The following is a 26,390-nucleotide window of genomic DNA, read 5'->3' as shown; positions in this document are numbered from 1 at the left end:
TGTCTAGTGACTTTTGGTCCAGTGCTCCGTTCCTGTTGTTCGGTACATGTCGTTTACTCCGTACCGCGGGTTCTACAAAATATTTATCAGAATAGAAAACTTTAGTAGGTATTAATCTATTAATTATTAGCTATAAGTTATTCAGCTTTTGGGTCAATCCACACACACATACATTGCATACTTCAAACTTAAGGAAAAATTTATTTGTCAATAGGTACAGATTTTTCATCTTAAGAATCTAATATCTGGAATCTATTGTGGCAAACACTGTGGACTGATATTTATTCATTACGCGCAAAATTTTAATATTTGTTGTTATTCAAGAAACAAATAACAACACAACTAAAAAGTAGCAGTACAGCTATAATCATCACAAGACAAGCCACAGCTAAGCACACGAGTAATAATTTTGTTTGGGCAAGTTTTAGAAAACAGCTCAAGCATTCAAATTTCGCGCTTAAATGATTAATCAGGCGAATTGAAGATCAAGTTACCGACCAGTGGAAACGGATAAAAGTGACACAGGCTGTGTTCGCCTAAGGCTCTGTTATTAAGTCTGTTAAGGTCACGTGATCATTTATCATAAGTGCAAGGGAGACAGCATGATGTCACCGTCTCACTCGCACTTATCATAAATGATCACGTGACCTTAACAGACTACAAATGGAGCCTATGTAAACACAGCCCCAGTAATAAATTTACAAGTACTTAATTTAAAAAAATGTTTATTAAATGGGCTTACACTAGATTGCATAGTCATCGAAAAATGTGTGTGTGTGTGTGTGTATTGATCCAAAAGCTGAATAACTTATAACTAATAATTAATAGATTAATACCTACTAAAGTTTTCTATTCTGGGGCCGTACCATATAACTATTTTTCTGTACATCGGCCTATGTTATAACATAGGCCCGCGAAGCTAAAAAAAGTTGTATGGTACGGCTCCAGATAAATATTTTGTAGAACCCGCGGTACGGAGTCAACGACATGTACCGAACAACAGGAACGGAGCACTGGACCAAAAGTCACTAGACAAAAGTTACTAGATTCTCTCACTCTATAATTAAATTCATTATTTACAAACTTTGTGACATTTAATTACATTAATTTATATACCTACGTAATCCGCAAATGAGGAGGAATCGAATCGTACAGGTAGAATTAGATTTTAACCCAATTTAGCACTTACAACAAAGTTTTTTATACTTCAGCGCCGCGCCCATTTTCGACTATTTATTTTGCAAATATCTCGCAAACTATTGATCCGCAAATAAAAATTCAAGTGGAAGATAAATCCGCAAGTAAGGAGGAATCGTTTAAGCCCTAAATGGGTGCAAAATATTAATATTTAATATTTACGGGCGCCAACTTCACAAGTCTGCTTCCTCCATGTATATATTCTCTAAGGCGTTAGCACACACTAGGCTCGGATAGGGTGATTGGGAAGACACAATAAAACACAATAAAATTAAACAGCATAAAATAACAACTTTTAATGTCAGTCAAAGGCCAAGAAAAATCACAGTTAAGATTCACAAAACTAGTTAAGGTCAAAATAATACAGGAGAAAAGAAATAATGTCTATAGTCTTAAAGCAATGAACTATTGAAATATATAAAAGCGAAGAATGTAGAAAAAAAAGAGTCAAGTTGAATAACACAATATGTAAACACACACTGGCCTTGAGCTCGCAAGAGAGTTTGAAAGTTACACGAATAAATGTGAAAATGAAAGCACTGATATAATATAACTGATTGAAATATTGATTGAAAAACGATTGTCTGTAGAAATACACAATTACTGTCTGTAGAAATACACAAGAGTTTCACTGAATCTTATTGCTGTTCATAATCACTGGTAGTTCGATGAGATTAACTATTTGAGCTGGTCTGCAGATTATGCAGTGAGCAACTTAAACAAAGCACTAAGTGCACTGCACTGCACAACTGAGTTTTGTCCACTGTATATTGAGAGAGTTAATCAGAAGATTTACACTAGCATTTAAGGTGATGTATGCACCTTTGAATGCTAGAGTTTGGCAACGTAAATTAAGAGAGTCTATCTTCGACGAGAGCTGAGTATAATCTGGCGCTTACATGCAGTATACAAGGCTTGCCGCGTGAATACGCACACACACACCTGCAGCGCGCCAAGTCGACCAAGCGCACACGCACAGAGCGTTGGGCCGACAGAGACTACAAGTGTACACAATGTACACAAAAGGCGGGCCTACTGTCGGTCGCTCTCATTTACAACAGTCACATAATAGTTAACTGTTTCGTATATTCGTTTATTATTGTTCAGCAACCATTAATCTTTTTACTTCAAACTCATGTTTACTTTTACTCATGTTTATCTTAAAAAAAATTTATATCATTTGGCTAACCTACCCAGATACAGTTCCAGCTTTTGTGAGTTGCAAATTTTAATTCGAATATCATTTGAGAGATACCACCTGATTTCTCAGCTGAGATCTAGCTCACCTGAGATTCTAGCATGAGAAATCACCTGACATCTCACTTGAGAAACCAGGTGAGATTTATAAGCAGGGGCACGCTCTTCGATACGAGTATCGCACTCGTCATAAGTCGTCTCATTTATCGTAGCATTGGCGTCAGCAATCTCTTCACTCATCTCTGGTCAAGGTGCAATAGATAATGCGAAGTACCACCTCTATACTTTGTGCGGTCTGTCGCAATTTTGTAGCAGTACCATTGCAGTAACCTTGCAAGTTCTCCACCAGGTGGATTCGTGTCAAAAAAGTTATATATTTATATGCATATTGAAACGGTTATATATATATATATATATATATATATATTTAGCGATAGTTACGGCCTACTTCAGGTAGTAGTCGATCAAAAACACTTTTCTTATGATTTTTCTAAAATTTTGTGTGTGCCTTAAGATTGCTATTATTTATCATGAGCCAAAATTTGAAGAGGCTTAGTGGTATAGTTTTGGAGATATCAAAGTTTTAATGTTGAACTTTTAACACAGGAGGTATAGAAAAGCGCCGGATTGGGGGTCGATTTGTGAACGAAATTGCTTATATCTCTAAAACGCTTCTTACAATGTTTCGTAAAAAATAGTATGATATAATTTATATTATAAAGCAACTGTGGTTCCAATTTAAAAGGGCTCAGCGGTATAGTTTTGTTGTTCGAGCTTTGCAAAGTTGATAAATTCAGTGAAATTCGCTCCTATAACGTTGTCATTTTTCGAGATAGTTGTCGAAGCGATATATATAGTATACGCGTACGCTACAGCGCATTATGGCACGCACTGTAGAGTGCTCGACTACTACCTTAAGAGAGAAAAAGGTGTTTCGTCCCGAGAGCACGCCATGACTCATCAGTAAGGTAATCGTGTCCATAAGGATACGTTTCCATAAGCTAACGCATCCCTTGGCTTATCTGTAGGTATACGTATCTATAAGGATACGTTTCCATAAGTAAGTATACGTGTATCTTGGCCTATCTGTAGGCATAAGTGGCCTTAAGGATACGTATCTGTAAGTTTACGTGCAAGTAAGCTTTTACGGAACTTTGAACTTAAACCAGCATGCGTGTACATATATACAATTATACGTCAACGTAACTATAAGCTTACGCGTATGTAGGTGTGTGCGTTTTTGTAAAGGACGTACGTAACAACGTATCCACAGTCTTACGTATATTAATTCTTTTTTTCCTTAAATTCACGTAACTACGTGTGTCAACTTCAACTTACGTGCCCGAACTTCAGTTCTCAAAGTGCTAGATAAAGTCGAAAATCCCAACCTTATATCCACGTAATTACGTGGATTTGGTGCGAATAGACACAGCGTAACATAAAATATGACATATCTCCGGAAGCATTAAAGTCAATATTTAAAATTTTTAGCACCACAGACGAGGAGAGTAAGTTTTTCAATAATATATATTTTATTTATTTTGAAAACAGTACACTGTAGCGTATGGACACTGGTAGTAGTGTAACACTACAGGGTATGTTGGTATGTACAGTTGTACACTCAGTGGAATTGTGATCTGTACTAGACCCTATTTCGGAACCATGGCGAGAAATACTGTTCAATAATAAGGTCCGGGACAGAACGAAGTTCCACTACTGACTGTACACTGGTAGTAGTTAGTCACATAGAGATATTCTCTATGGTAAGACAGCGTTGGGTTGGGCGGATTCAATATCGGAACTTTTTCCCTAGATCGTATGTACATATACCTATACGATCTAGGGAGAATGTTCCGTCGAGCAGACAGCAGAGAGTGAAGGGGCATTGCTAAAGATGCGCGAAAATTAAAAATTTTAACATTATAACAAAAGGGCCTATCACCCAATGACCCGGGGCGCTAACCAGCTACACTATCATATAAAATATTAATTATTAACACAAGTGCCTATCACCCGATGACCCGGGGCGCTAACTGGCTACACTATTATATGATAAAATATTAATTATTAACGCAAACGCCTATCACCCGATGACCTGGGGCGCTCACTGGTCGCTTTATTAAATAATAAAGTATTAATTATTAACACAAGCGCCTATCACCCAATGACCCGGGGCGCTAACTGGCTACACTATTACATGATAAAATATTAATTATTAACGCAAACGCCTATCACCCGATGACCTGGGGTGCTGACTAGCCACTCTGTTAAATAATAAAGTATTAACTATTAACACAAGCGCCTATCACCCAATGACCCATGGTGCTTAATTACTTGCCACTGTGTAAATTAATGAAATGTTAATTAATAACCCAAGGGCCTATTACTAAGTGACCCGGGGCGCTAACTGGCCACTCTGTTAAATAAATAATTTTTAATAACACAAGCGCCTATCACCCAATGACCCGGGGCGCTAACTGGCTACACTATTACATGATAAAATATTAATTATTAACGCAAACGCCTATCACCCGATGACCTGGGGTGCTGACTAGCCACTCTGTTAAATAATAAAGTATTAACTATTAACACAAGCGCCTATCACCCAATGACCCATGGTGCTTAATTACTTGCCACTGTGTAAATTAATGAAATGTTAATTAATAACCCAAGGGCCTATTACTAAGTGACCCGGGGCGCTAACTGGCCACTCTGTTAAATAAATAATTTTTAATAACACAAGCGCCTATCACCCAAAGACCCGGGGCGCTAACTGGCAACTCAGTTAAATAAATAATTATTAATAAATAACACAAACGCCTATCACTCAGTGACTTGGAGCGCTTGCTGGCCACTCTTTTAAATAATTAATTATTAAAACAACACAAGCGCCTATCACCTTATGACCCGGGGCGCTTACTGGCTACTATTGAATAATAAATTATCAAGGAATCACAAGAGCGCCATTTAAAAAGATCTTTGTCGTACTAGATAGGCAATCTAAATTGTGATATGTTTACATATGTTATCGATCAAGTTTTAATTTAATAGTGTTACAAATAAGTGTCCTGGATCATCAGGAAAAAGGTGCTTGACATATTTATTAATAATTATTTATTTACTAGATTTGCAATTAGCGCCCCAGGTTATACGGTGATAAGTGCTTGTGTTATTAAAAATTATTTATTTAACAGAGTGGCCAGTAAGCGCCCTGGGTCATTGGGTGATAGGCGCTCATGTTATTAATAATTATTTATTTAACAGAGTGGCCAGTAAGCGCCCTGGGTTATTGGGTGATAGGCGCTCATGTTATTAATAATTATTTATTTAAAAGAGTGGCTAGTTAGCGCCCCGGGACCTCGGGTGATAGGCGCTTGTGTTAATAATTAATACTTTTTAATTTAATAAAGAGGCCAGTTAGCGTTCCGAGTCATTGGGTGATAGGCGCTTGTGTTATTAATATTACAATTTTGAATTTTCGCGTGTCTTTGGCAATGCCCCTTCACTGCTGTGCTGTCTGCTCGACGGAACATTCTCCCTAGATCGAATGGCTATATGTACGATCTAGGGAAAAAGTTCCGATATTGAATCCGCCTAACCCAACGCTGTACTGGCCGGTTTTTTTTTTTCAGTGTGGTCAAAATTTTTACCAGCCGCCACTTCTACTAGAATTGATAAAGTTCATGATTTGTGGAGATCTGGAGATCCGAAATATTTCGGTCATACTTATATCATTTTGGTAAAGAGTTATGTGGTTATTATAGTAGTACCATATGATCTTTCTTATTAACTAGCCACAACTTACACTAGTAGATAGAAAATAAAAAGTTTTGGGAGTGTCATTTGGAGCAAGATTAGAATGCATCTTGTACCCGAAAATCGACCCCCTATCCGATCTTATCTATAATACTCTTCTCAGATTATAAACGAGGCATTGTAGATAACATTATAGATACGAATACAATATGTACATTTTCGGAGGTCGATTATTGGGTACAAGATGCATTTTAATCTTACTGCAAATGACACTAACAGTTGATTACTTAAGGTTATTTTCTATCCATTAGTGTAAGTTGCGGCTGGTCAATAAAAAAGATGATGTGGCACAACTCTTATTACGACATTACTTTTCACCAGAAGAAAACATGACCGAAATATCTTGGATGTCCTTAAATGTTAAGAGTTCAAAATATTAGTGAAAGTTGCGGCTGGTTATAATTGTGACCACCCTCGGGCGTCAGCTCTTGGTTTATTTGCTTGATATATAAGATTCGTTCACCTTACAATCCAGGGACGGTCGGGGACAGTGTGGGCGAGTCGGAGACGAAAGTGAACAAGTGCTCTTCTCCGATCGTCCCCGATCGTCCCTGACCGTACGGGATGCGCAGTTGTACACGTTAGGTTAGGTTAATGCTGTATGTAAATAATAGTTTGTAAATAAAGAAGTGCAAATACAAACAAGTTTGTTTACTTTTTGCATTAACCTAACCTAACGTGTACAACTGCGCATCGCGTACGGTCAGGGACGATCGGGGACGATCGGAGAGACGGAGAAGAGCACTTGTTCACTTTCGTCTCCGACTCGCTCACACTGTCCCCGACCGTCCCTGGATTGTAAGGTGAACGAATCTATTGCGAACCAAACGGAGCTGGTTCTGTACATATAGGTATAGTTAGTTGAGACCTGAACCGAACTAAAAGGGGGCGAAACAAATCTTTCAGAATCATAGATTTTTTAAATTGTTAATTATTGGATGGAAATGGAGGAGTTAAGCGAGAAGCTCGATATTACAGAAGTCAAGTCAGATATAGTTCGAGCTATTAGTGAATGTTCTCAGCGAGGATTATTACATAGTACAAAGTGGTGAGCTGAAACAATTTTTTTATTACTGAAGGGTCTATTTTTTACAATTGTTCATTCCAATACTGTTAATTTTCAAATAGTAATTATTATACGTATTGGTTAGCAAGCTTTGAGAGTTGTTTACAGTGCATTAATGCTCATGTGTTGTATCATTAAGCATCTTCTATGCTACTAAGGCAGGGGGGAAATAATGATTTATAAGGGCAAGGATGGTTATCATGGGACTTGATAAATTATTTATCCTCTTGGCATGCATCTAATTTTTCGTTATGTCTTATATTGGTAAAAATTCTTAGTAAATAAATATAAGGACTCTAAAAGTAAACCATAATTCAGTGCTGGGTCTATTTGCACCAACTCCACATTTATACATGGATAGTATACCGTGCAAATAACATCTGGAGTAGTGTGTGGATAGCATCATTATTTACGTAGATATAGGTCTACATTGATGTATTTACTTGGATTTGGTGCAATTAGACACAGGGTTAATTTAGACTTCAAAAACATGTGACTATTCCACAGGCTTGCCGAATTGAACTATTCTTTAACTAATATCAAGTCCTGCATTAATGAAACTACTTCAATTGACAATTTAATAGAGCCAAGTGAAGATGAAGACTTATGTCACTTAGCTAAGAGTTATTTTGATCTTAAAGAATACAACAGAGCAGCTTATTTTCTGGAAAAATGCAAAACTTCAAAAGGAAAATTTTTATATTTTTACTCTCTTTATTTAGCAGGAGAAAAGAAAAAAATTGATGACATGACCGACGTTCGACCTGATTCATTGAAAAATAGTAACTTAAAATATCTTTGTTGTGAATTAAAAAAAGAGTATACCCACGAAAATTTAGATGGATTTGGTTTATATTTGTACGGTATTATTTTAAAAAAACTTCAGCTGTCTAAAGAAGCAACACGCATTTTACTTGAATCTGTCCACAAACAACCAATGCATTGGGGAACTTGGTTAGAATTATCAAGTCTCATAACAGATAATGAAATGCTAGAAACTTTAGTTTTACCTAATCATTGGATTAAGCAGTTTTTCATGGCTCATACGTATTTGAAACTACAGTTATTAAATGAGTGTTTAGAAATATATTACACCTTACAGACTTTTGGATTTGAAAGAAATGGCTATCTACTTTCTCAAACAGCTATTGCTGTCCATCATAAAAGAGGTAATGCATAGATTTTTTATGAGGCTCTAAATCTATATTTTTACTAATAATTACAATATACTGCACTAAGATGTTGATACTGCTATTGCTACATTCCAACAAATAATCGAAGATGATCCTTACTGTCTTGACAATATGGATACATATTCAAATTTGTTGTATGTCAAGGAATTAAAAAACGAATTGGCATATTTGGCCCATAGAACCACAGAAATTGATAAATATCGTGTTGAAACTTGTTGTATAGTAGGTGAGAAGAGTTATGAATTAACTTAATGATTTACAATTTTTACAAAATTTTCAAAAATTCTTTCAGGCAATTATTATAGTCTTAGAGCAGATCATCAAAAAGCGATCATGTATTTTCAAAGAGCCCTAAAATTAAATCCCCAATATATATCAGCATGGACATTGTTGGGTCATGAGTTCATGGAAATGAAAAATACTAATGGTGCTATTCACAGCTATAGGCAAGCCATTGGTAAAGTCTTAAAAATTTATAAATACAAAACGCCAGGATTGGAATAGTGACTAATATACATTTTACTTTGCAGAAATTGATAAAAGGGATTATAGAGCTTGGTATGGGCTGGGTCAAACTTACGAAATTTTAAAAATGCCATTTTATGGCTTGTATTACTATAAACAAGCTCACTTGTTAAAACCTCGTGATAGCAGAATGATTTTGGCTTTGGGTGAGGCTTATGAAAAACAAGATAAAGTACCAGAAGCTTTGAAATGTTACCATAAAGCTTGCAATGTGGGTGATATTGAAGGAATGGCATTGATTCGGCTTGCAACGTAATCTTGTTTTATTTTAATTACTTTCTTCTAAATAATCTCCCTATGATTATATTCGACCTTATGTCTCCGTAACATTGTTTTCAATCTAATAAGTACTAGCAAAAATGGTTCAAAATATATAACAATGTTGAAATAAGAAAACTCCCAATTGACCGAAAAATTAATTTTTGACGAGATTTAAAGTCAATTATTTTCTAATTTCAAACAAAAAATGTTTTGATTTTTAAGATTTTCAATCAATTTCGATAATCGATCTACGTTATGTTCAAATAGTACCTTACTCACCTAGAGTGAAAAGTAAAGCTTCAGATCACAAGCAATCGACACGAATTGAATTTAAGGCTTTGTTTTCTTCCGTGCACGGAGAGGGAATTTACGGGTTTATCGCATGGAGGGTATCTGGCTGTTAGCGCATGCAGCCTCCCCATGCGTCTAAAACGCGAAGCTGATGCGCTGGATGCCAGCCAGTGCTTGTGTTAAGGCCCGTAGAGTGTTACATGCTATCAACACATGTGAGTACACGGCTGCGAACCAAGAAAAGCCGTAGCCGAAACTCATCGACTATGTCCGAGCTGAAAACGCAAGGAGCATGATGGGTTTAACGCATGGTGGCTCTTGCGTTTTGGGTATCAGCTGATGGTTGGCGCAAGAGTCTGCTATATACGTATATGTATACACGTTATGCATATATGATTCTCATAGCCTTTCGATTCTTTCCAATGTACTAAGTGCAGCAATTTTGAGATGTGCATTGTGTACGAGTGACAAACGGTGTAACAGCTTATGCATCTCATCGCAAATCATTTAATTTGGTACGTAAGTATATAAAGATGATGCATTCGCACAAAATTTTCAATGTTGTGGTATTTCTAACCAAAACATCAGAAATAAGTTTACACACATATGTGTATATATGTAAATATACATATATGTACGTTAGAATAGGCAGTAATAATTTATTTGTCAAATATTTATCAAAAAATATCTTATTGCAACAATACTTATCTTGTATCAGAAACGCAAACGTAAATCTTGAGTACGTCAACAGCTCTTTAGAAATAATCTGTTGGTGTATCGGTTTGACACTTACAATTATGTTATGTTTGATTGATATAGGACCCTGTGCACATGATTTCTAATTTACTGAATTGTCTCCGTTCATAAGCACTCAAGATATTTAATTCACTACAAAGTCTTAAATCTTGCATGTTAGACTTTGGTTATGGATAATTTTCAACAACAAGCAGGAGACTTTTCAGAATCACTTGTACAACCTTCGTTATCTTCCAATGGTTTGCTTCTTATTGTATTATCATCATTACCTTGCATGTTTTACATAAAGTATAAACAATGTTAAATGTATACATATTTACATGTATATATACATACATAGCATATATATAGGCGCTCGCGCCTCTTGCCAACGCCGCCAACTATCAGCTGATACCCAAAACGCAAGAGCCACCATGCGTTAAACCCATCATGCTCCTTGCGTTTTCAGCTCGGACATAGTCGATGAGTTTCGGCTACGGCTTTTCTTGGTTCGCAGCCGTGTACTCACATGTGTTGATAGCATGTAACACTCTACTGGCCTTAACACAAGCACTGGCTGGCATCCAGTGCATCAGCTTCGCGTTTTAGACGCATGGGAAGGCTGCATGCGCTAACAGCCAGATACCCTTCATGCGATAAACCCGTAAATTCCCTCTCCGTGTGGGTTGTGTGGAAATATGCCTGTACCACATAACATGGCGATGTATATATGACAATTAGAGAAAAAGTAGTACAGGCTTTATGGGAGACATTAAGTTTTTTTCGTGGTGGAAAAGGTGTTAAAAGAACAGAAAACGGTATATATGGGTAATTCTTTTACAAATCGAACGGATTTTGATGATAATTAATCACTTTCATGGTATCGGGCAAAAATACCATTGTTAATTTCTATCTCAAAATTTTGTGCTGGTCTAACAAAAGTAAAAAACCAAATCGATAGGAAATTTTTCACTCTACACGCTAGTATTTTTATTTTTATCCTGTTTTGTACAGTTTAGGAGATATTTACGGAATAAACTTTAAACACTATTTTAAGGGTGTTATACAGAGTTTTGGCGAGTTTGACTATTTTTTCTGTAATCTACGAGTTTGATTTCGTAAAATATCTAAAACATCCCTTTGGAAATCAATTTTGAGATTTAGAGGATTTTCTATCGGTCCAGCTATAGTGTGTTTTCATCTATAGATGGTATACCACTTTTCTCGGCACACTGCGTTCGGGCAGTCTTCGGGCCTTTCGGCTACCGAATGTTTGGCTGCCTACTGTTGGGCCACATGTCAAATTTGTGCACAAGCCTAGTCGAAACCGAATCGGCTACCACACTTGGCCCGCAGATGGCTGTGTGGCAACTGTCGACGGCCCGAACTTTTGCCGACCAATTTTTTCTGATCGGGTCGTAGGCACACATTCAGGATATGGGTAATTCTTTTGCAAATCGAACACCTGTCTGATCGACACCTCTTCGATTTGGCTGAAACTTTTTTTACGGATTCTATGTCGAAAAAAAAGAGATGCGTGTCAAAGGAATTTTGTTTTCTTTGCATATTTTCGATAATAGAAGTGATCGAACATTTGAGAATGGCAAGTTTTTTGGCTCGGAGACTTATTTTCTTAAATTCATAGTTCCAAATCTTTAAGAGCTACAAAATTATCACCAATTGCACTTTTGTAGCTGACGGATTAAACTTTAAGAAAAAAATTTTTTTTACAAAAATACTAACAAATTTAAATTGTTATTAACAATTTAATTGTTAAAACCGATTTTTAACAAACGCCCCCTAAAAGAATCAAGTTTTTAGTAGTTTCATCGCATTCTCTGTCAAATTTTACGTCAAAAACATGTTTTTAAAATATGGTACCATTCCAATTATTATTGTTAAAATATTAATTTATGTAGCGCGTAACAGCTAAAAAACGATTTTTTGCTAATAAATTGAAATCTGTTCATCGTATAAAAAAAAGTTAAATGTAAAAGTTGTAGATAATTGACAGATCTACAACTTTTGTGAAAAATTTTTTTTGACATAACCTCAAAATTTCAAATTAAATTGCAAAAAATGTAAAAAATCAGCTTTGTAATAATTATTTTTTGGCAATTTGTATAGAAAATAATTTATGTGTTATTTATTTTGAATCAAATCTCCTGACATGTTAGAAAACCTATCTTGATTGAAAACAAAATTATTATTAAGCTTTAAAAAAAAAATCTATCCAGTGCGTTTCAAACAAATAATATATCCATCGCGTCAAGTAATATCGCCCTGTTTGTTGTATTAGCCACCACTGCCATGAAAGACTTTGATAAATAATAATCGATGATAAAAAAATATTTTAGTAAATTAAAAAAATCACGTAATAAAAAATAATGTAATACTTCTCAATATATAATATGTACTTTATTGAATTAACGACATTTATATAGTAAAATTAGCACTCTCCTTGACAGTTTAATAGTATATTTTACTTGAAAATTTTCACAACATTTTTTTTTTCATGCAATGAAAATATCTTAGCTTCTAATTCTTGACAAGATATTGGAATCATGCAATGATATTTTAGGGTTCCCTTTATTGTTTTAGCTATTGTAAATCGTTCTGATAGTAATTTTCTTTCTTCTTCGTGCTCATCATTTGTAGAATAGCGACAAGTAATGTTTGGCAGTGATTCTGTCGCCCAATTGAATAGTTCTCGTGGCGTTCGAATGGGATTGTTTATCCTCTGAAGACTCGCTCTGGAGGCTAGTCGTTTTAAAGTTCCATCTATCCCGTCACAGGGTTCTTTACCATGTGAAGTGGGAAAAAAATGAGTTACTCAGCTGATTTATGGAAACGAAAGGTTAGGTATCTCTGAACACAATAAAACATGCCAAGCATTAAACTTACCAATTCGAATTGTTCATTTTCATTCTTTCGTTCTTCTGCATTTTTTATCTTTCCAATTCGTACGCGGCACGAAGTACAAATTTTTTGTTCCAATGTCTCTGAAGAAATTCTTAAATTTAACGCTTGGAGTTGATTTTCGTTCACTTTTCTCAGTTCAGAAGCACTTGTAGCACGATGTCTCAATTGAAAGGGATTAAAACATCGGTCAGATCTAATAATAGTACCTTGCAATGATCGTGCTTCATTACGTGACATTTGTACACTGACATACAAAACGAAGCGGACACTTATGAATAAAGAATTCTATTACTTTAAACTTTAACGTGAGAAAGGAAATGCTTTGGCAGCAGACGAAAACCAGCGCAAAGCTGATCCGACAGCCAACGAACTTTTAGTTAAGTGAATCTACGGGTGTGGCGTGTAGATCACTATAGATTACGGATCTCACTTTAGGCGGACATCCCCGCGAAATTTTAAAAATATGCTAAAATTTAAAAACCAATATTAAACCAAAAAACCATGCAAGAAACAATTATGAATGCTAAAAAACGAAGTTCCGAAAACAAAAATAATTTTTAAATATGAAGTAAATCCCACATGTCAAAGTTGCGCACTGGATAGATTTTTTTTCAACGCTAGATAATAATTTTGTTTTCAATCAAGATTGGTTTTCTAACATGTCAGGAGATTCGATTCAAAATAAATTACCCATAAATTATTGTCTGTGCAAATTGCTAAGAAATAATTGTTACAAAGCTGATTTTTTACATTTTTTGCAATTTAATTTGAAATTTTGAGGTTATGTCAAAAAAAATTTTTCACAAAAGTTGTAGATCTGTCAATTATCTACAACTTTAACATTTAACTTTTTTTTATACGATGAACAGATTTCAATTTATTAGCAAAAAATCGTTTTTTGGCCGTTACGCGCTACATAAATTAATATTTTAACAATAATAATTGGAATAGTACAATATTTTAAAAACATGTTTTTGACGTAAAATTTGACAGAGAATGCGATGAAACTACTAAAAACTTGATTCTTTTAGGGGGCGTTTGTTAAAAATCGGTTTTAACAATTAAATTGTTAATAACAATTTAAATTTGTTAGTATTTTTTGTAAAAAAAATTTTTTTCTTAAAGTTTAATCCGTCAGCTACAAAAGTGCAATTGGTGATAATTTTGTAGCTCTTAAAGATTTGGAACTATGAATTTAAGAAAATAAGTCTCCGAGCCAAAAAACTTGCCATTCTCAAATGTTCGATCACTTCTATTATCGAAAATATGCAAAGAAAACAAAATTCCTTTGACACGCATCTCTTTTTTTTCGACATAGAATCCGTAAAAAAAGTTTTAGCCAAATCGAAGAGGTGTCGATCAGACAGGTGTTCGATTTGCAAAAGAATTACCCATATACTGAATGTGTGCCTACGACCCGATCAGAAAAAATTGGTCGGCAAAAGTTCGGGCCGTCGACAGTTGCCACACAGCCATCTGCGGGCCAAGTGTGGTAGCCGATTCGGTTTCGACTAGGCTTGTGCGCAAATTTGACATGTGGCCCAACAGTAGGCAGCCAAACATTCGGTAGCCGAAAGGCCCGAAGACTGCCCGAACGCAGTGTGCCGAGAAAAGTGGTATACCATCTATAGATGAAAACACACTATAGCTAGACCGATAGAAAATCCTCTAAATCTCAAAATTGATTTCCAAAGGGATGTTTTAGATATTTTACGTAATCAAACTCGTAGATTACAGAAAAAATAGTCAAACTCGCCAAAACTCTGTATAACACCCTTAAAATAGTGTTTAAAGTTTATTCCGTAAATATCTCCTAAACTGTACAAAACAGGATAAAAATAAAAATACTAGCGTGTAGAGTGAAAAATTTCCTATCGATTTGGTTTTTTACTTTTGTTAGACCAGCACAAAATTTTGAGATAGAAATTAACAATGGTATTTTTGCCCGATACCATGAAAGTGAGGGAGACAGAGAGCGCGTGGACAAACAGTGCACGATCGTCGTCTGCTGGCAATATATAAATGTGTATGGATTTACATGACGATATATGCATCTACTTAGTGGCAAACGACGTTGGGCAGAGTTAGGGCCACCTTCGGCTGCCGAATGTATGGCTGCCTATTTAATTGTCGAGCCACATGTCGAATTTGCGCACGCCCCTCCTTCGGGCCGACAGCAATATTATTCGGCACCCAGCAGTCGGCCCGAATGATTCTGTACGGTTGCCAACCAACTGTTTCTGATCGGGGAGGAGAAGAGCGAAAACATCGACTAAACACTGAAAAAAAAGAACTGCTAGTACGACCACGGACAAATGCTAAAACAGCAGTGGCGCCACATGCAGGTAAGTGCACAGCTATTATCACTGTAGTCCACAGATAGCACAACTGCAGACAACCAGAGTTTCCAGATCGCGCGGTTTACCGCAAATCGTGCGGTTTATGGAGCAAGTTTGCGGTTAAAATTTCGAAATACGGTTTACCGCATCTCGTGTGGTTTTACATTTTTAGAAAAATTTAAAGGAATCAGATTACAAATTGGTATAAGTTTTGTACATATTGATGTACTTTTATTTTATTTCAGGGAAATTAAACATTTTATTTGTACATTATAACTTTAATCTATTTATTGACAGTATGTAAATCTAAATCAACTTTGGTTGTTTTTTAAAGCATTAATTTAAGGTACTTCATGCTAGATTTATGAATGTTAATTATTCAATTGCTGCCAAAAAATAGAATCGCATTCATTTTCGGTGTTTTCGAAAAATGCATGTAATGTAATAAAATCTTCTTCTAAATCTTCCTCGTTAAAGCTGAATTCTTGAGTTTCATTAGTTTGATCTGATGAAAGGTGATTGTTTTCTAAAATATACATCGACGATGTAAAACGTGTCAACATATTATCTGTGATTACAAATGATTTACAGCATGAATTTTTAACCTGAATTATCAAAAGAATTTATATAAATTACTACTGCGAGTTTTTTTAGATAAATAAGTAATTTAAAAAAAAATATAAGTTAATATACTTTCAAATGCACTCGTAGAAATAATAAAGCAAATAGAATTTGCATTTGCATGCGGTTTCTTTGTTTAGTTTTTATAGAGGCCATGAAACTAAATATTCTCTCGACGATGGCATTGCTGATTGGCAAAGATAGACATTTTAAGGCAAATGTTCGACAAACACTCGCCGGGGCAGGCACACAACTAGGTACTTTAATAATCGATAAGTGTCAACAGTGTCAACGAGTTTTCAAGCTTTTTCAGCTTGACCTAACTTGATGCAGATGGCGATGGATACTCATCGATTCGTATTGTACACTGGCTGGTGATTGATTCTTTACGCGCAAAATTTGAATTTTTCAATTATGTTACGAAATTCCACCATAACCTTAAAATAAACTTATATTGTTCTACTCATTAATAAATGGATTCATGGTTAAGATTACCATGAATTTACTTTGTAGTTACAGTTGTTGTATTTCGTAAAATAACGAAAAAATATAAAATTGCGCATTTAACAAATCAATGTGCGGCCAGTGTTCAATTTTTTTATTCTATCTATATTTGTTAAGTATCATTCCCTACAGCTACACAATTTTAAATAATTAAGTGATCAGGTATTAATCATAGGATTTGAAATTTTGGGCATAAAGTACAAATGAATTTCAAATTCCGTGCGGTTTCATAAGATTTTTCGCGGTTTCAGCAGCCTCTAGCGGCGGGGTGTATTTTTCATAATCTGGCAACCTTGCAGACAATCCATGCTGTTTCTGCATTGCTCGCCAACAGTCATTTGTACTGTTGTGCCTGGTAGAGCTAGTATATTAATTGTGTAACAATGACTAGTCTAAAATAAACGAATCAAAATCATTAAAATTTTTATTTTTATTATTTCTATTATTTAAACCAAAAGAGTGTAAAAGTGGAAAGACAATACATTAAAATAGACGTAATAGTACAATGTTTATGCATACATTTTTTTTTATATTTAAGGTTCTTACCGTGTAAAAGGTAAATATGCATACATTTGAAAAAATTTCAAATTGCATTACAATATGTATCTTGGAACAACAAAAAGGATCCTTTTTTTTTTAAATAATATACATTCGTGCATAAGCTGAATATCACTGCCATTTTTTAATTCAATAGAATCTACCTTTTTTTACTTCATAAGCAAAGTAGTGCTCGTAAAAAGACTTATTCAGTAACGGTTTGAGTGCTAAAAATACATTGTTGTCGTAAACATAGATCTTATCGACATTTCCAAAAATAATTTTTTCGTTACCATTATTTTCCACTAAAAGTACCATACCTACCTTATAATTTAATTCATTATATTGTAATTCATTAGCATTAAACACTTTTTCTGCCTTCTAACCTCAAAATAGCACCTTCGCCGCTTGATTTTGGGTTCTCAGGCGGAAAAATAGTATACGAAACTCGTTCGAAAAGGCTTCTTTACGAACCTCGTTACGGCCCTTGCCTTCAGCTCGTGCCGTAAACCTCTCAGTTCGTAAATCGAAGCTTTAGCAAACTCGTACGTAATATACTATTTTGTCTTGTTTGTTGGAAAACAATTTTTTTTTTTTTTTTTATAAATGTCGATTTCAACTGCTTTCTCGAAAAATACACCATCAGGAGAAATGTTTTTTGTAAGTCGCAGATAGGCTAATTGTAATTAGCTCCTAATACTTACTTTCAATTAAATAAAATAAACCCCAGAGTGACAGCAAATCAGAAACAAATTTGTCCCTGGCACAATTCTATACGAAGACATGAAAATCTTTGAGGGCACATCAATGCAAATGACTGTTGGCGAGCAATGCAGAAACAGCATGGGTCGTCTGCAGTTGTGCTAGCTGTGGACTACAGTGATAATAGCTGTGTACCTACCTGCATGTGGCGCCACTACTGTTTTAGCATTTTTCCGCGGTCGTACTAGCAGTTCTTTTTTTTTCAGTGTAGCTATCTAGCTGAGCGCACAGCGAAAGCAAGCGACGACACGATTTTTTCGCTTTTGACTACAACCAAGTATATGCTATAAATATTTAACTTACTCTTGCTCTCCCGCTCTTGCATCAATTTTGTCTTATCAGTCTGATTCAATTCAATCGTGAAACTACATGCTCATAATTATACGCACAGAATTCGATTTCAAAACATTTTTTTCCCGTACGTTGATACTTATTTTTAAATCCAGTATTGTTTTTAAAAAATATTCAGCAATTTTTTAAGGATAGCAGTTCAGCTATAACCACTAATTTATTATTTTTCCTCATAATTATTATGAACTGTTGAACAAGCTCTGGAGGTTGTCAACGAACATATGCGACTTCAAGATCTCTTTCACCCAAACTACCGATAGCTAAGATGGGTACGGCTTATGCCACTGCTTTTTTTGTTTTGCTATCTAAACATCGATTCCAACTGTCGTCGGATTGTTTTTTTTTATCATTCTAGTTTATTTTCTCTTTATATATATTTTTTATTTAAATTTATAAATAGTGTTACAAACACTTTTCTTTCTATGCGTCAAAATAAACAAATTTTTAGTACCCAAATAATGTGATTTATCAACAATTTCAACATTCTTTACTGTGGATGTACACAATAAATATCATACACAATTTTGACAGCAACTTGTACTTAAAGTAAAATCCGAGAGATCAGCAGTTTTAACCATCAGTTACTGTGAAATTATTGTACCAAGACTGGGCTTGTGTCAGTTGAGGGTCATTAAGTTGGGCTCTGATTGGTCGTTCGGATCCCCAACTTGACGCTTCCTCCTCAAACGCAAAAGTATAAAAACTCCTCGCACATATTAATATTTACTCTTTCATCAAGTGCTTCAAAGTAACTATAAAGGTTGTAGAGTGAGTTCTGTTGCGTCTTTTAAGCGGATGTAAGATTTACTTCGGTGATTAAGCTACGTGTTAAAAGCTTGCATTTCAAGCAAATGTAAGACTTAGTTCGGTGACTAGGTAAGCTGTGTGAGAAAAGCTCGAGCAAACCAAGCCACTGTAAGCTCGCCTAAAAAGTCAATCAAGGAGGAAAAAGAAAGAAAGGACCGTCGACTTGGGTTCCGACGTTAAAAGCAGAAGCCTAATTATTGTCATCGCCACGAGTGCTCTCTTGTAGGATTAGGAACATCGTTGCGGTCAACCTTGTAAGATCTTGCGACTGTGCGCGCGCAAGCAGCGGCTAAACATTGATCATAGAAGTAAGTTAAGTTAAGGAAACTATAAATTGTATAAAATTGTCAGTGCGAATCTGAAAATTTATTATTTATACTAGTTGTAAAATTAACTATTTCTGGTTTTTCTAAATTTATTAAATTATCAGATAAGACATAACTTGGGTGTTGATTAAATTAATTTTCTTAATTAAAAAACATTTCAATTACTAAATTATATGAAACATTTTAAGGTCTAATAATTCTATTTGACACATAATTCTTACCTCAATGAATAAATTGAACATCGAAGAAAAATAAAATAGACACTGTATGACAAAGACCTTTACAAGGACGTGAGATGGAAAGACGAATAGGATACGCTTCTACCGTATGACATAAGACATAAACTCTAACAGTAAGTCAATGCCAGCTCAGCGTACATCACTCCATACATATCGCTCGGTGAAACCTAACACTACAACGCCGAGTCAACGATTTCAAAGAAAAGTATACTGTAAGTAAAAGTAAATGAGGCCTTTGGTCCGATGCCTGGTTCCTGACGAACAAAAATTAAATTTATTTGTTTGTAGAACGAATCTACGAGTTCTGCCCTTCACTTATAGAAGTTTGGACATAACAATTTCATAATAATAAAATAATTTCTTAAGATATGAGTATAATTCTTACATTTTTAAACTTCCAAGAAATAATTAACATCTAACGTAAGAGAGAACAAATCCGAAGGCACAAGAAAACTTATACAAAACTCCCTAAACATTTATTTTCCGTCTTTTGTTATAAAAAAATTTTAGGTATAGCAGCTATACTTATTGTATTGATTAAATATATAATTTCAATTTTAATTACATAATGTTGATTCTAGACAAAAGTTTTGATTAGCGTATGTAGGTATCAAAACTTAATGCCTTCGACAGTTAATCAACAAAAATCTAAACAGTAATGAAAAACAGATCTTATAGATCAAGATTGATTTTTTGATTTGTAGTTAAAGCTTTTTTCTTGCGTACTACTATAAACTTTTTTTTATTTATAAATTAATAAAATATATTGGAAAAATTCTTATGCCTTAGAAACTTGCCAAATGATTTTATTTAATTATTGATCGAAATGCTGTTTTATTATTCTTTTGTCAATCTGAAATTACAACCAAGCTATATACCTGCTAAGGATTTTAAAAAAATTTTCAATTTTTACAAAAATGTTTTTAATTGTATTTATTAAATATTTTTACTGATAAAAATTTCAATATGCAGTTATTCACAGTAGACGGACGCTGATGGTTTGTCTCAATAATTTAGACCAATAATGAAGTTTATCTGAGTAGCTCTTATTTATAGTAGTACGCAAGAAAACAGCTTCAACTACTAATCAAAAAATCAATCTCGATCCATAAGATCTGTTTTTCATCACTGTTTGAATTTTTATTGATTAATTTTCAAAGGTATTAAGTTTTGAGCTACATACGCTAATTAAAACTTTGGTCTAGAATCAACATTATATAATTAAAATTGAAAAAATATATTTAAACATTACACTAAGTATAGCTGCTGTACCTAAAATTTTTTTATAACAAAAGACGGAAAACAAATGTTTAGGAAGTTTAGTGTAAGTTTTCTTGTGCCTTCGGATTTGTTCTCTCTTACGTTGGATGTTAATAATTTCTTGGGAGGTTTAAAATGAAAGAATTACACTCATATCCTTTAAATTATTTTGTTACTCTCAAATAATGAAATGGCTTTGCTTACGATAAGTATCAGCTTACCAAATTACTTAATAGAATAAGTATTAAAAATATCTTTATTTTGACGCAAAGGAAAAAAAGTGTTTGTAACATTATTTATAAATTTAAATGAAACACACACACACATATATATATAAAGAAAATAAACCAGAATGATCAATCGCATTAGAAAAATAAAAATCTGCCGACAGTTTGAAACAAATCCTTAGATAGAAAAACAATAAGAGCAGTGGCATAAGCCCCACTCATCTTAGCTATGGGTAGAGATCTTCAAGTCACATATGTTCGTTGACAATCTCCAGAGCTTGTTCGACAGTTCTTAACAATTACGATGATGAAAAATAATAAATTAGTGGTTATAGCTGAACTGCTATCCTTGAAAAATTTCTGAATATTTTTTAAAAATAATACTGGATTTAAAAATAAGTATAAACGTACGGGAAAAATAATGTTTTGAAATCAAATTCTGTGCATATAATTATGAGCATGTAGTTCCACGATTTAATTGAATCAGACTGTTCTGACAAGATTAATGCAAGAGTCAGTTACATATATATAGCATATACTCGGTTGCAGTCAAAAGAGAAAAACTCGTATCGTCGCTTGCTTTGGCCGTGCGCTCAGCTATGCAGCTGTAGTCGACGTTTCCGCTCCTCTCGTCGTAGGCACACATTCGGTATACCCCTTGCACGTGTCTCCAAAATGTGCACCTACATGCTCATTTCCACGTGAATCCACTCCTCTTCTCGTAGGCGCACGCTATTCAATACGAGTCTTGCACTCTTGTAAAATGTGCGTCCGGTTCGATGGCTGGCTGCAGTGGGTCGCCCCAATCAGTGCCAAAAAGTCGTTTTACCTCGTAGCGTTGGCGTTAGCAATCTCTTTACTCATATCTTGCAGTAGCATCAGAAACGAGTAGCTCATCGTAGAAGTAACTGTACTTTGTATCTTCAAAATTCTGTTTACGGCCTTAATGAACAATTTCATCGTATGAAAAGAATTCTTGTTCCAAGAAAAATAATTTTTCCCTTAGGCAAAGTGAAAAAAAAGTTCCTCACTAAATGTTTATAAATTTTTATGTTTATAAGTATTTTTTATTATTATTAAGTATTTTAACATCGAATTCTTTGCTTGCCATTCTAGGAGAAGTCTTACTACCGAACTACTTCCAGGCTTCCAGCAGACGACGAATCTGTCACTACAGTCTATTTGGTTGGGTCAGGGGGCTTATGTTCACATGGAGCTCAATAGATTGAGCAGGATACATAAACTGCTGAGAGAGTGGGAGAGAGGTGTTATCCGTGCACTTTTTTTTCACTCTCATGGCAGCTTTTGTATCCTGCTTGCTCTATTGCGCTCCATGTAAACATAAGCCCTTAGCTCGCCAAACAGAAAAAAGCGCAATAGCTCTCGTTGTCTGTCTCTAAGCTGCTCGTTCTATTGCGTCGGTCTATTCCGCTCTATGCGATGCCAGCCTTACAAGTGGGATCGAATTATCTAAAATGTCGGTAATTTTACATAAAATTCAGACTAGCGTAAAAAAAATATGTAGTAGAGAATCAAGCAATGCCAATCCATTGTAATGAAATGGAAAAAAAAAAATTTTTCGCTAAGGCTTCAAAAAAAATGGCAAAAACGGTAAAACACGGTTTTAAGCGTTGAAAAGGAACAATAAACCTTGAAATAAATTAAAAAAAAAAAAAAAAAAATAAGTATGCGTGGCCAAAAGACGAACAAAACAATCCGCTCCAGTCGATCCCAATTGGTCCAGTGGTTTCCCCATAAAATGCAAAAAACCTCGTTTTTTTGAGCCAATATTCTAAAATTAATAACTCTCTTTCGCACAACATTAAGAGCTGAAATTTGGCAGAGTTGTAGCTTTAGTAGTCTTCAGCAACCGCACCAAATTTCAGCAAGATTGGATCGATAGTTTTTACAAACCGCAGCTAAATGCAAAAAAAAGTACTTCAGCAAAATGGCCTGGAAAAAAAGTTGTTTACAACGTTAGATGCAATTTTTTTGCAGGATCATATTCTTTAATACTTACTCTACAAGTTACCAAAAGTATCAAATTTTTTAGCAGTGTGAAAGTTGGTTATTTGCTCCCTAAATATCGTTATTTTTAAGAGCGTTTGCAGTTTGAACGTACTCAGTCGATAATACCGGAGTCGAGCTTCAGAGAGTGAACTTAGTTTATGCATCGGTGGCTACAGCGGCTAATTGCCCCTTGCACCCCGTACCGCTATGCGAAAAAAATACCCATGCGGTTTATCATTTTTTAAGCTACTTCCACACTGCAAAAAAATTCCATACTTTGGTAAGTTGTAGAGTAAGTAGTAAATATTACGATCCCGCAAAAAAATTGCATCGAACGTTGTAAACAACTTTTTTTAGGCTGTTTTGCCAAAGTACCTCTTTTTTTGCATTTAGCTGTTGCAAAAACTTAGCAAAGATTTAGTTTGCAAAAAGAAGTTTTTTGCATTTTGTGGGGAAACCACTGGACCAATTGGGATCGACCAAAGCGTTTTTTGTTCATCTTTTCGTCACGCATACTTCTATTTTTTTTTTTTTTTTGAAGGTTTATTGTTTGTTTCTGACGCTAAAAATCGTGTTTTACTACTTTTGCCATTTTTTTTTGAAGCTTTAACGGAAAATATTTTTTGCTTGATTTTATTACAATCGGTTGGCATTATTTGATTATCTACATTATACTTTTTTCGAGCTAGTCTGATTTTTCAATTCCGAAAACTTAATTCGATCCCAGTATACCGTCAAATGACACCACTTTTTAGAGCAGTGTAGAGAATTCAGGTGTATTATAAATGTGTCGTCGTGAGAGAAGGTGTTGGAATAAGCAGAGAGACTTGCGCATACGTGTGTGTGCTTTATTGTATATACATATGTGGCTCGGTCAAGAGCTTTACTAGAACTGAAGTCGTAGGTAAGCGGTTACACGATTGACTAGTATAGGAGTGGTGATAATAGCCTACAGCAGTTTTTATGAGTATACGAAAACTCGGTGATAATTTTTCTTCTTGCCGATACGACTTCAGCCTTATTAAATTTAGAGTTGCAAGCTAAAAGGCGGCGTTCGAAATATAACCTGTGTAGAAAACTAATTTTTCGAACGAAGAGCTCATTTAATTAGGATCGAACTTTTTTTACAAGTAAGCTTGTTTGATCCTTTATTGTACCCCTCTCCTCGTTCTGCGAGGTTAAATATGTAGATGTTTAGAACTGATTTAAAAAAATTTTGTCAACTCAACGTAAATGGTTAATACATACCTCTTATTGCATATAACTCTATTTGTATTTTGTTTAAAATTATGAGAAGGAGAGACCAAAAAAATAATGATTGAAATACCGTTAACAAATGTAAGAACAAGTTGAGAAAAAATCACCTTAGAAAAATTTTTAAGTAATTTAAGTAAGAGTTCTCGCGCAAACGCACAACGATTTTACTCTCTCCGACCAGGCCAGCAGTCGAAGTAGAGCTCCCCCTACCTTTACCTTACACCCATGCTCCTCTTACCGTAACAGCTTAAATATAATCTTATACCTTACGGGGTATCATCGGCTATGGGCGAGCGGGCTACTTCTTTAGCCCGTGCATACAATCTGACAAATATGTTATCAATTCGTAAATACTTCAATTTTTATTTTATTTTATTTTTTACTGTTATCATGTATTCTGGTGTCCTTTTTTATAATAGTTGTTTGATTTGTAAGCTAATTTTTTGGAAAGCATAACTTACTTTGTTAAAAAATTATTGTTTGATTCTATAAATTTGATTTATCATTTAAATAATGTTATGATAAACATGAAACAGTTTTTTAGTATGGTAAGTTTATAATATTTTATCCTTGTAAATAAACTTACTCTTCAAGTGTAAAACCTTTTTTTTCATGTTTTTACATGCTTGTACAGAAAATAATATGATACTGTTTCCACACCACCTCGCGGTAAATATCTAGTTAAAGAAAAACTTACAACCCATGCATAATACTTCAGTGAAAATGAAAAAAAACTAGATTATGCGACTAGAATTAAGTAAAATTGAATAGAAATTATGCGTAGCACTGCCAGAATAGCAATATTTTTTTCTGTATCGTGTCTGTTGTTTGAGATGGTTCATTTATTTATTTTTATTGCTCCTATTAATGCATGTAGTGGATACAGAAGTGAACAAGTAGTCACATACATAATAGTAGTTACATACATAACGGAAAATCCGGCAGTAAATATGTATGCTACCTGTTATTTTATCGCAGAGCTGTTAGTTTTGATTTCGCGATCCCTATACACGGCGCGTTTTCAGTGCAGTGCGCTTTTTCTGGATCAAGAGAGCATGGTCGCTTGCTTACTGTATTTATGTGTTATTTAATTGTAATCAAGTGTATTTGTGTAACACCATTTTCAATGCATTTCGTTGCGTATACTGTTGAAACTTGTGTTTAGTATAGTGCTTGAATAGTGTAAATTACAACATATGCAAAACCTTTCACTGATTGTAGTTGACTGTGTATAGTTGGTCGTTGCTGCAGTGATTTCCTATAATTAATGTTTATCGTGTAAACTTTCCAGTGCTTTTGGTGTTAAATGAGTGTACTCATTTAAGGAGAGTGAAAATTTTGTAAAAATAAGAAGAAAAATAGTTATAAATGTATACATATAGATGCTGCAATATATATATATGAGTGGCGCATAAAATGAGTGGCTGCTTAGTTTGTTGATTGTTGTGTTTATTATATCACAAAAGTGACATTTAAACATAATTTTGGTAGTGTGCATGAGCAAAATTTAGCTTAGAGTCTATCAGGCATTTTTGTGCATTATTTAGTGAATAGAATACGTTGGCTTGCGGTTTTCTAGTGTCATTGGGTGCAGCTCAGATTTTTGAATTCGTGAAATTTATCTATTATGGCAAATGACGAAGGTTTGCGCCCTTTTGCACTCTTGTTTTTCCTAATTTTTTTTTGTGCGATTTTAAAAATCTAATATTAATTGACGATTCGTAACATGTAAGATACAAGCGTTTACGAGACTAAAAATAACCATTAAATACTTTTTAACACATACAAGTAATGCTTTTAAAAAAAAATTTATTTAAAAATTTTTTGCCGTAATATTTTCTAAATGATTTTTCATGTTTCTTTTTTATACAAATATTATGGTTTCTAAAACTATTTGCTTAATTTTGTGCGTAGTTGTAAATTACACAGATCCTGAAAACAGTAAAT

At 34.5% G+C, this 26,390-nt stretch overlaps 1 protein-coding gene across 3 annotated transcripts in view; it reads left to right on the top strand.

The window, feature by feature from the left end:
* Positions 1 to 6,955: 6,955 nt before the first annotated feature.
* Cdc23 (cell division cycle protein 23) overlaps positions 6,956 to 26,390 on the top strand; it is a 155,176-nt gene continuing 135,741 nt past the window's right edge. For 2 of the 3 annotated variants that reach the window (XM_089592380.1, XM_089592382.1), the window contains exons 1-5: positions 6,957 to 7,258; positions 7,784 to 8,445; positions 8,516 to 8,695; positions 8,762 to 8,926; positions 9,000 to 9,246. In XM_089592380.1, coding sequence (XP_089448506.1) covers positions 7,149 to 7,258; positions 7,784 to 8,445; positions 8,516 to 8,695; positions 8,762 to 8,926; positions 9,000 to 9,246 — 1,364 coding nt within the window. In that variant the 5' untranslated portion in view covers positions 6,957 to 7,148. Of the gene's footprint in view, positions 7,259 to 7,783; positions 8,446 to 8,515; positions 8,696 to 8,761; positions 8,927 to 8,999; positions 9,247 to 26,390 lie in introns of all 3 variants that reach the window. The other variant, XM_089592381.1, reaches the window with a different exon arrangement.

Source organism: Copidosoma floridanum, unplaced genomic scaffold, assembly GCF_036245765.1.
Source record: "Copidosoma floridanum isolate Cflo_tuat_1 unplaced genomic scaffold, Cflo_Japanese_pri ptg000016l, whole genome shotgun sequence".
Taxonomy (NCBI): domain Eukaryota; kingdom Metazoa; phylum Arthropoda; class Insecta; order Hymenoptera; family Encyrtidae; genus Copidosoma; species Copidosoma floridanum.
Note: the sequence above shows the minus strand (reverse complement) of the source record. Positions and strands in the feature narration are given on the sequence as shown.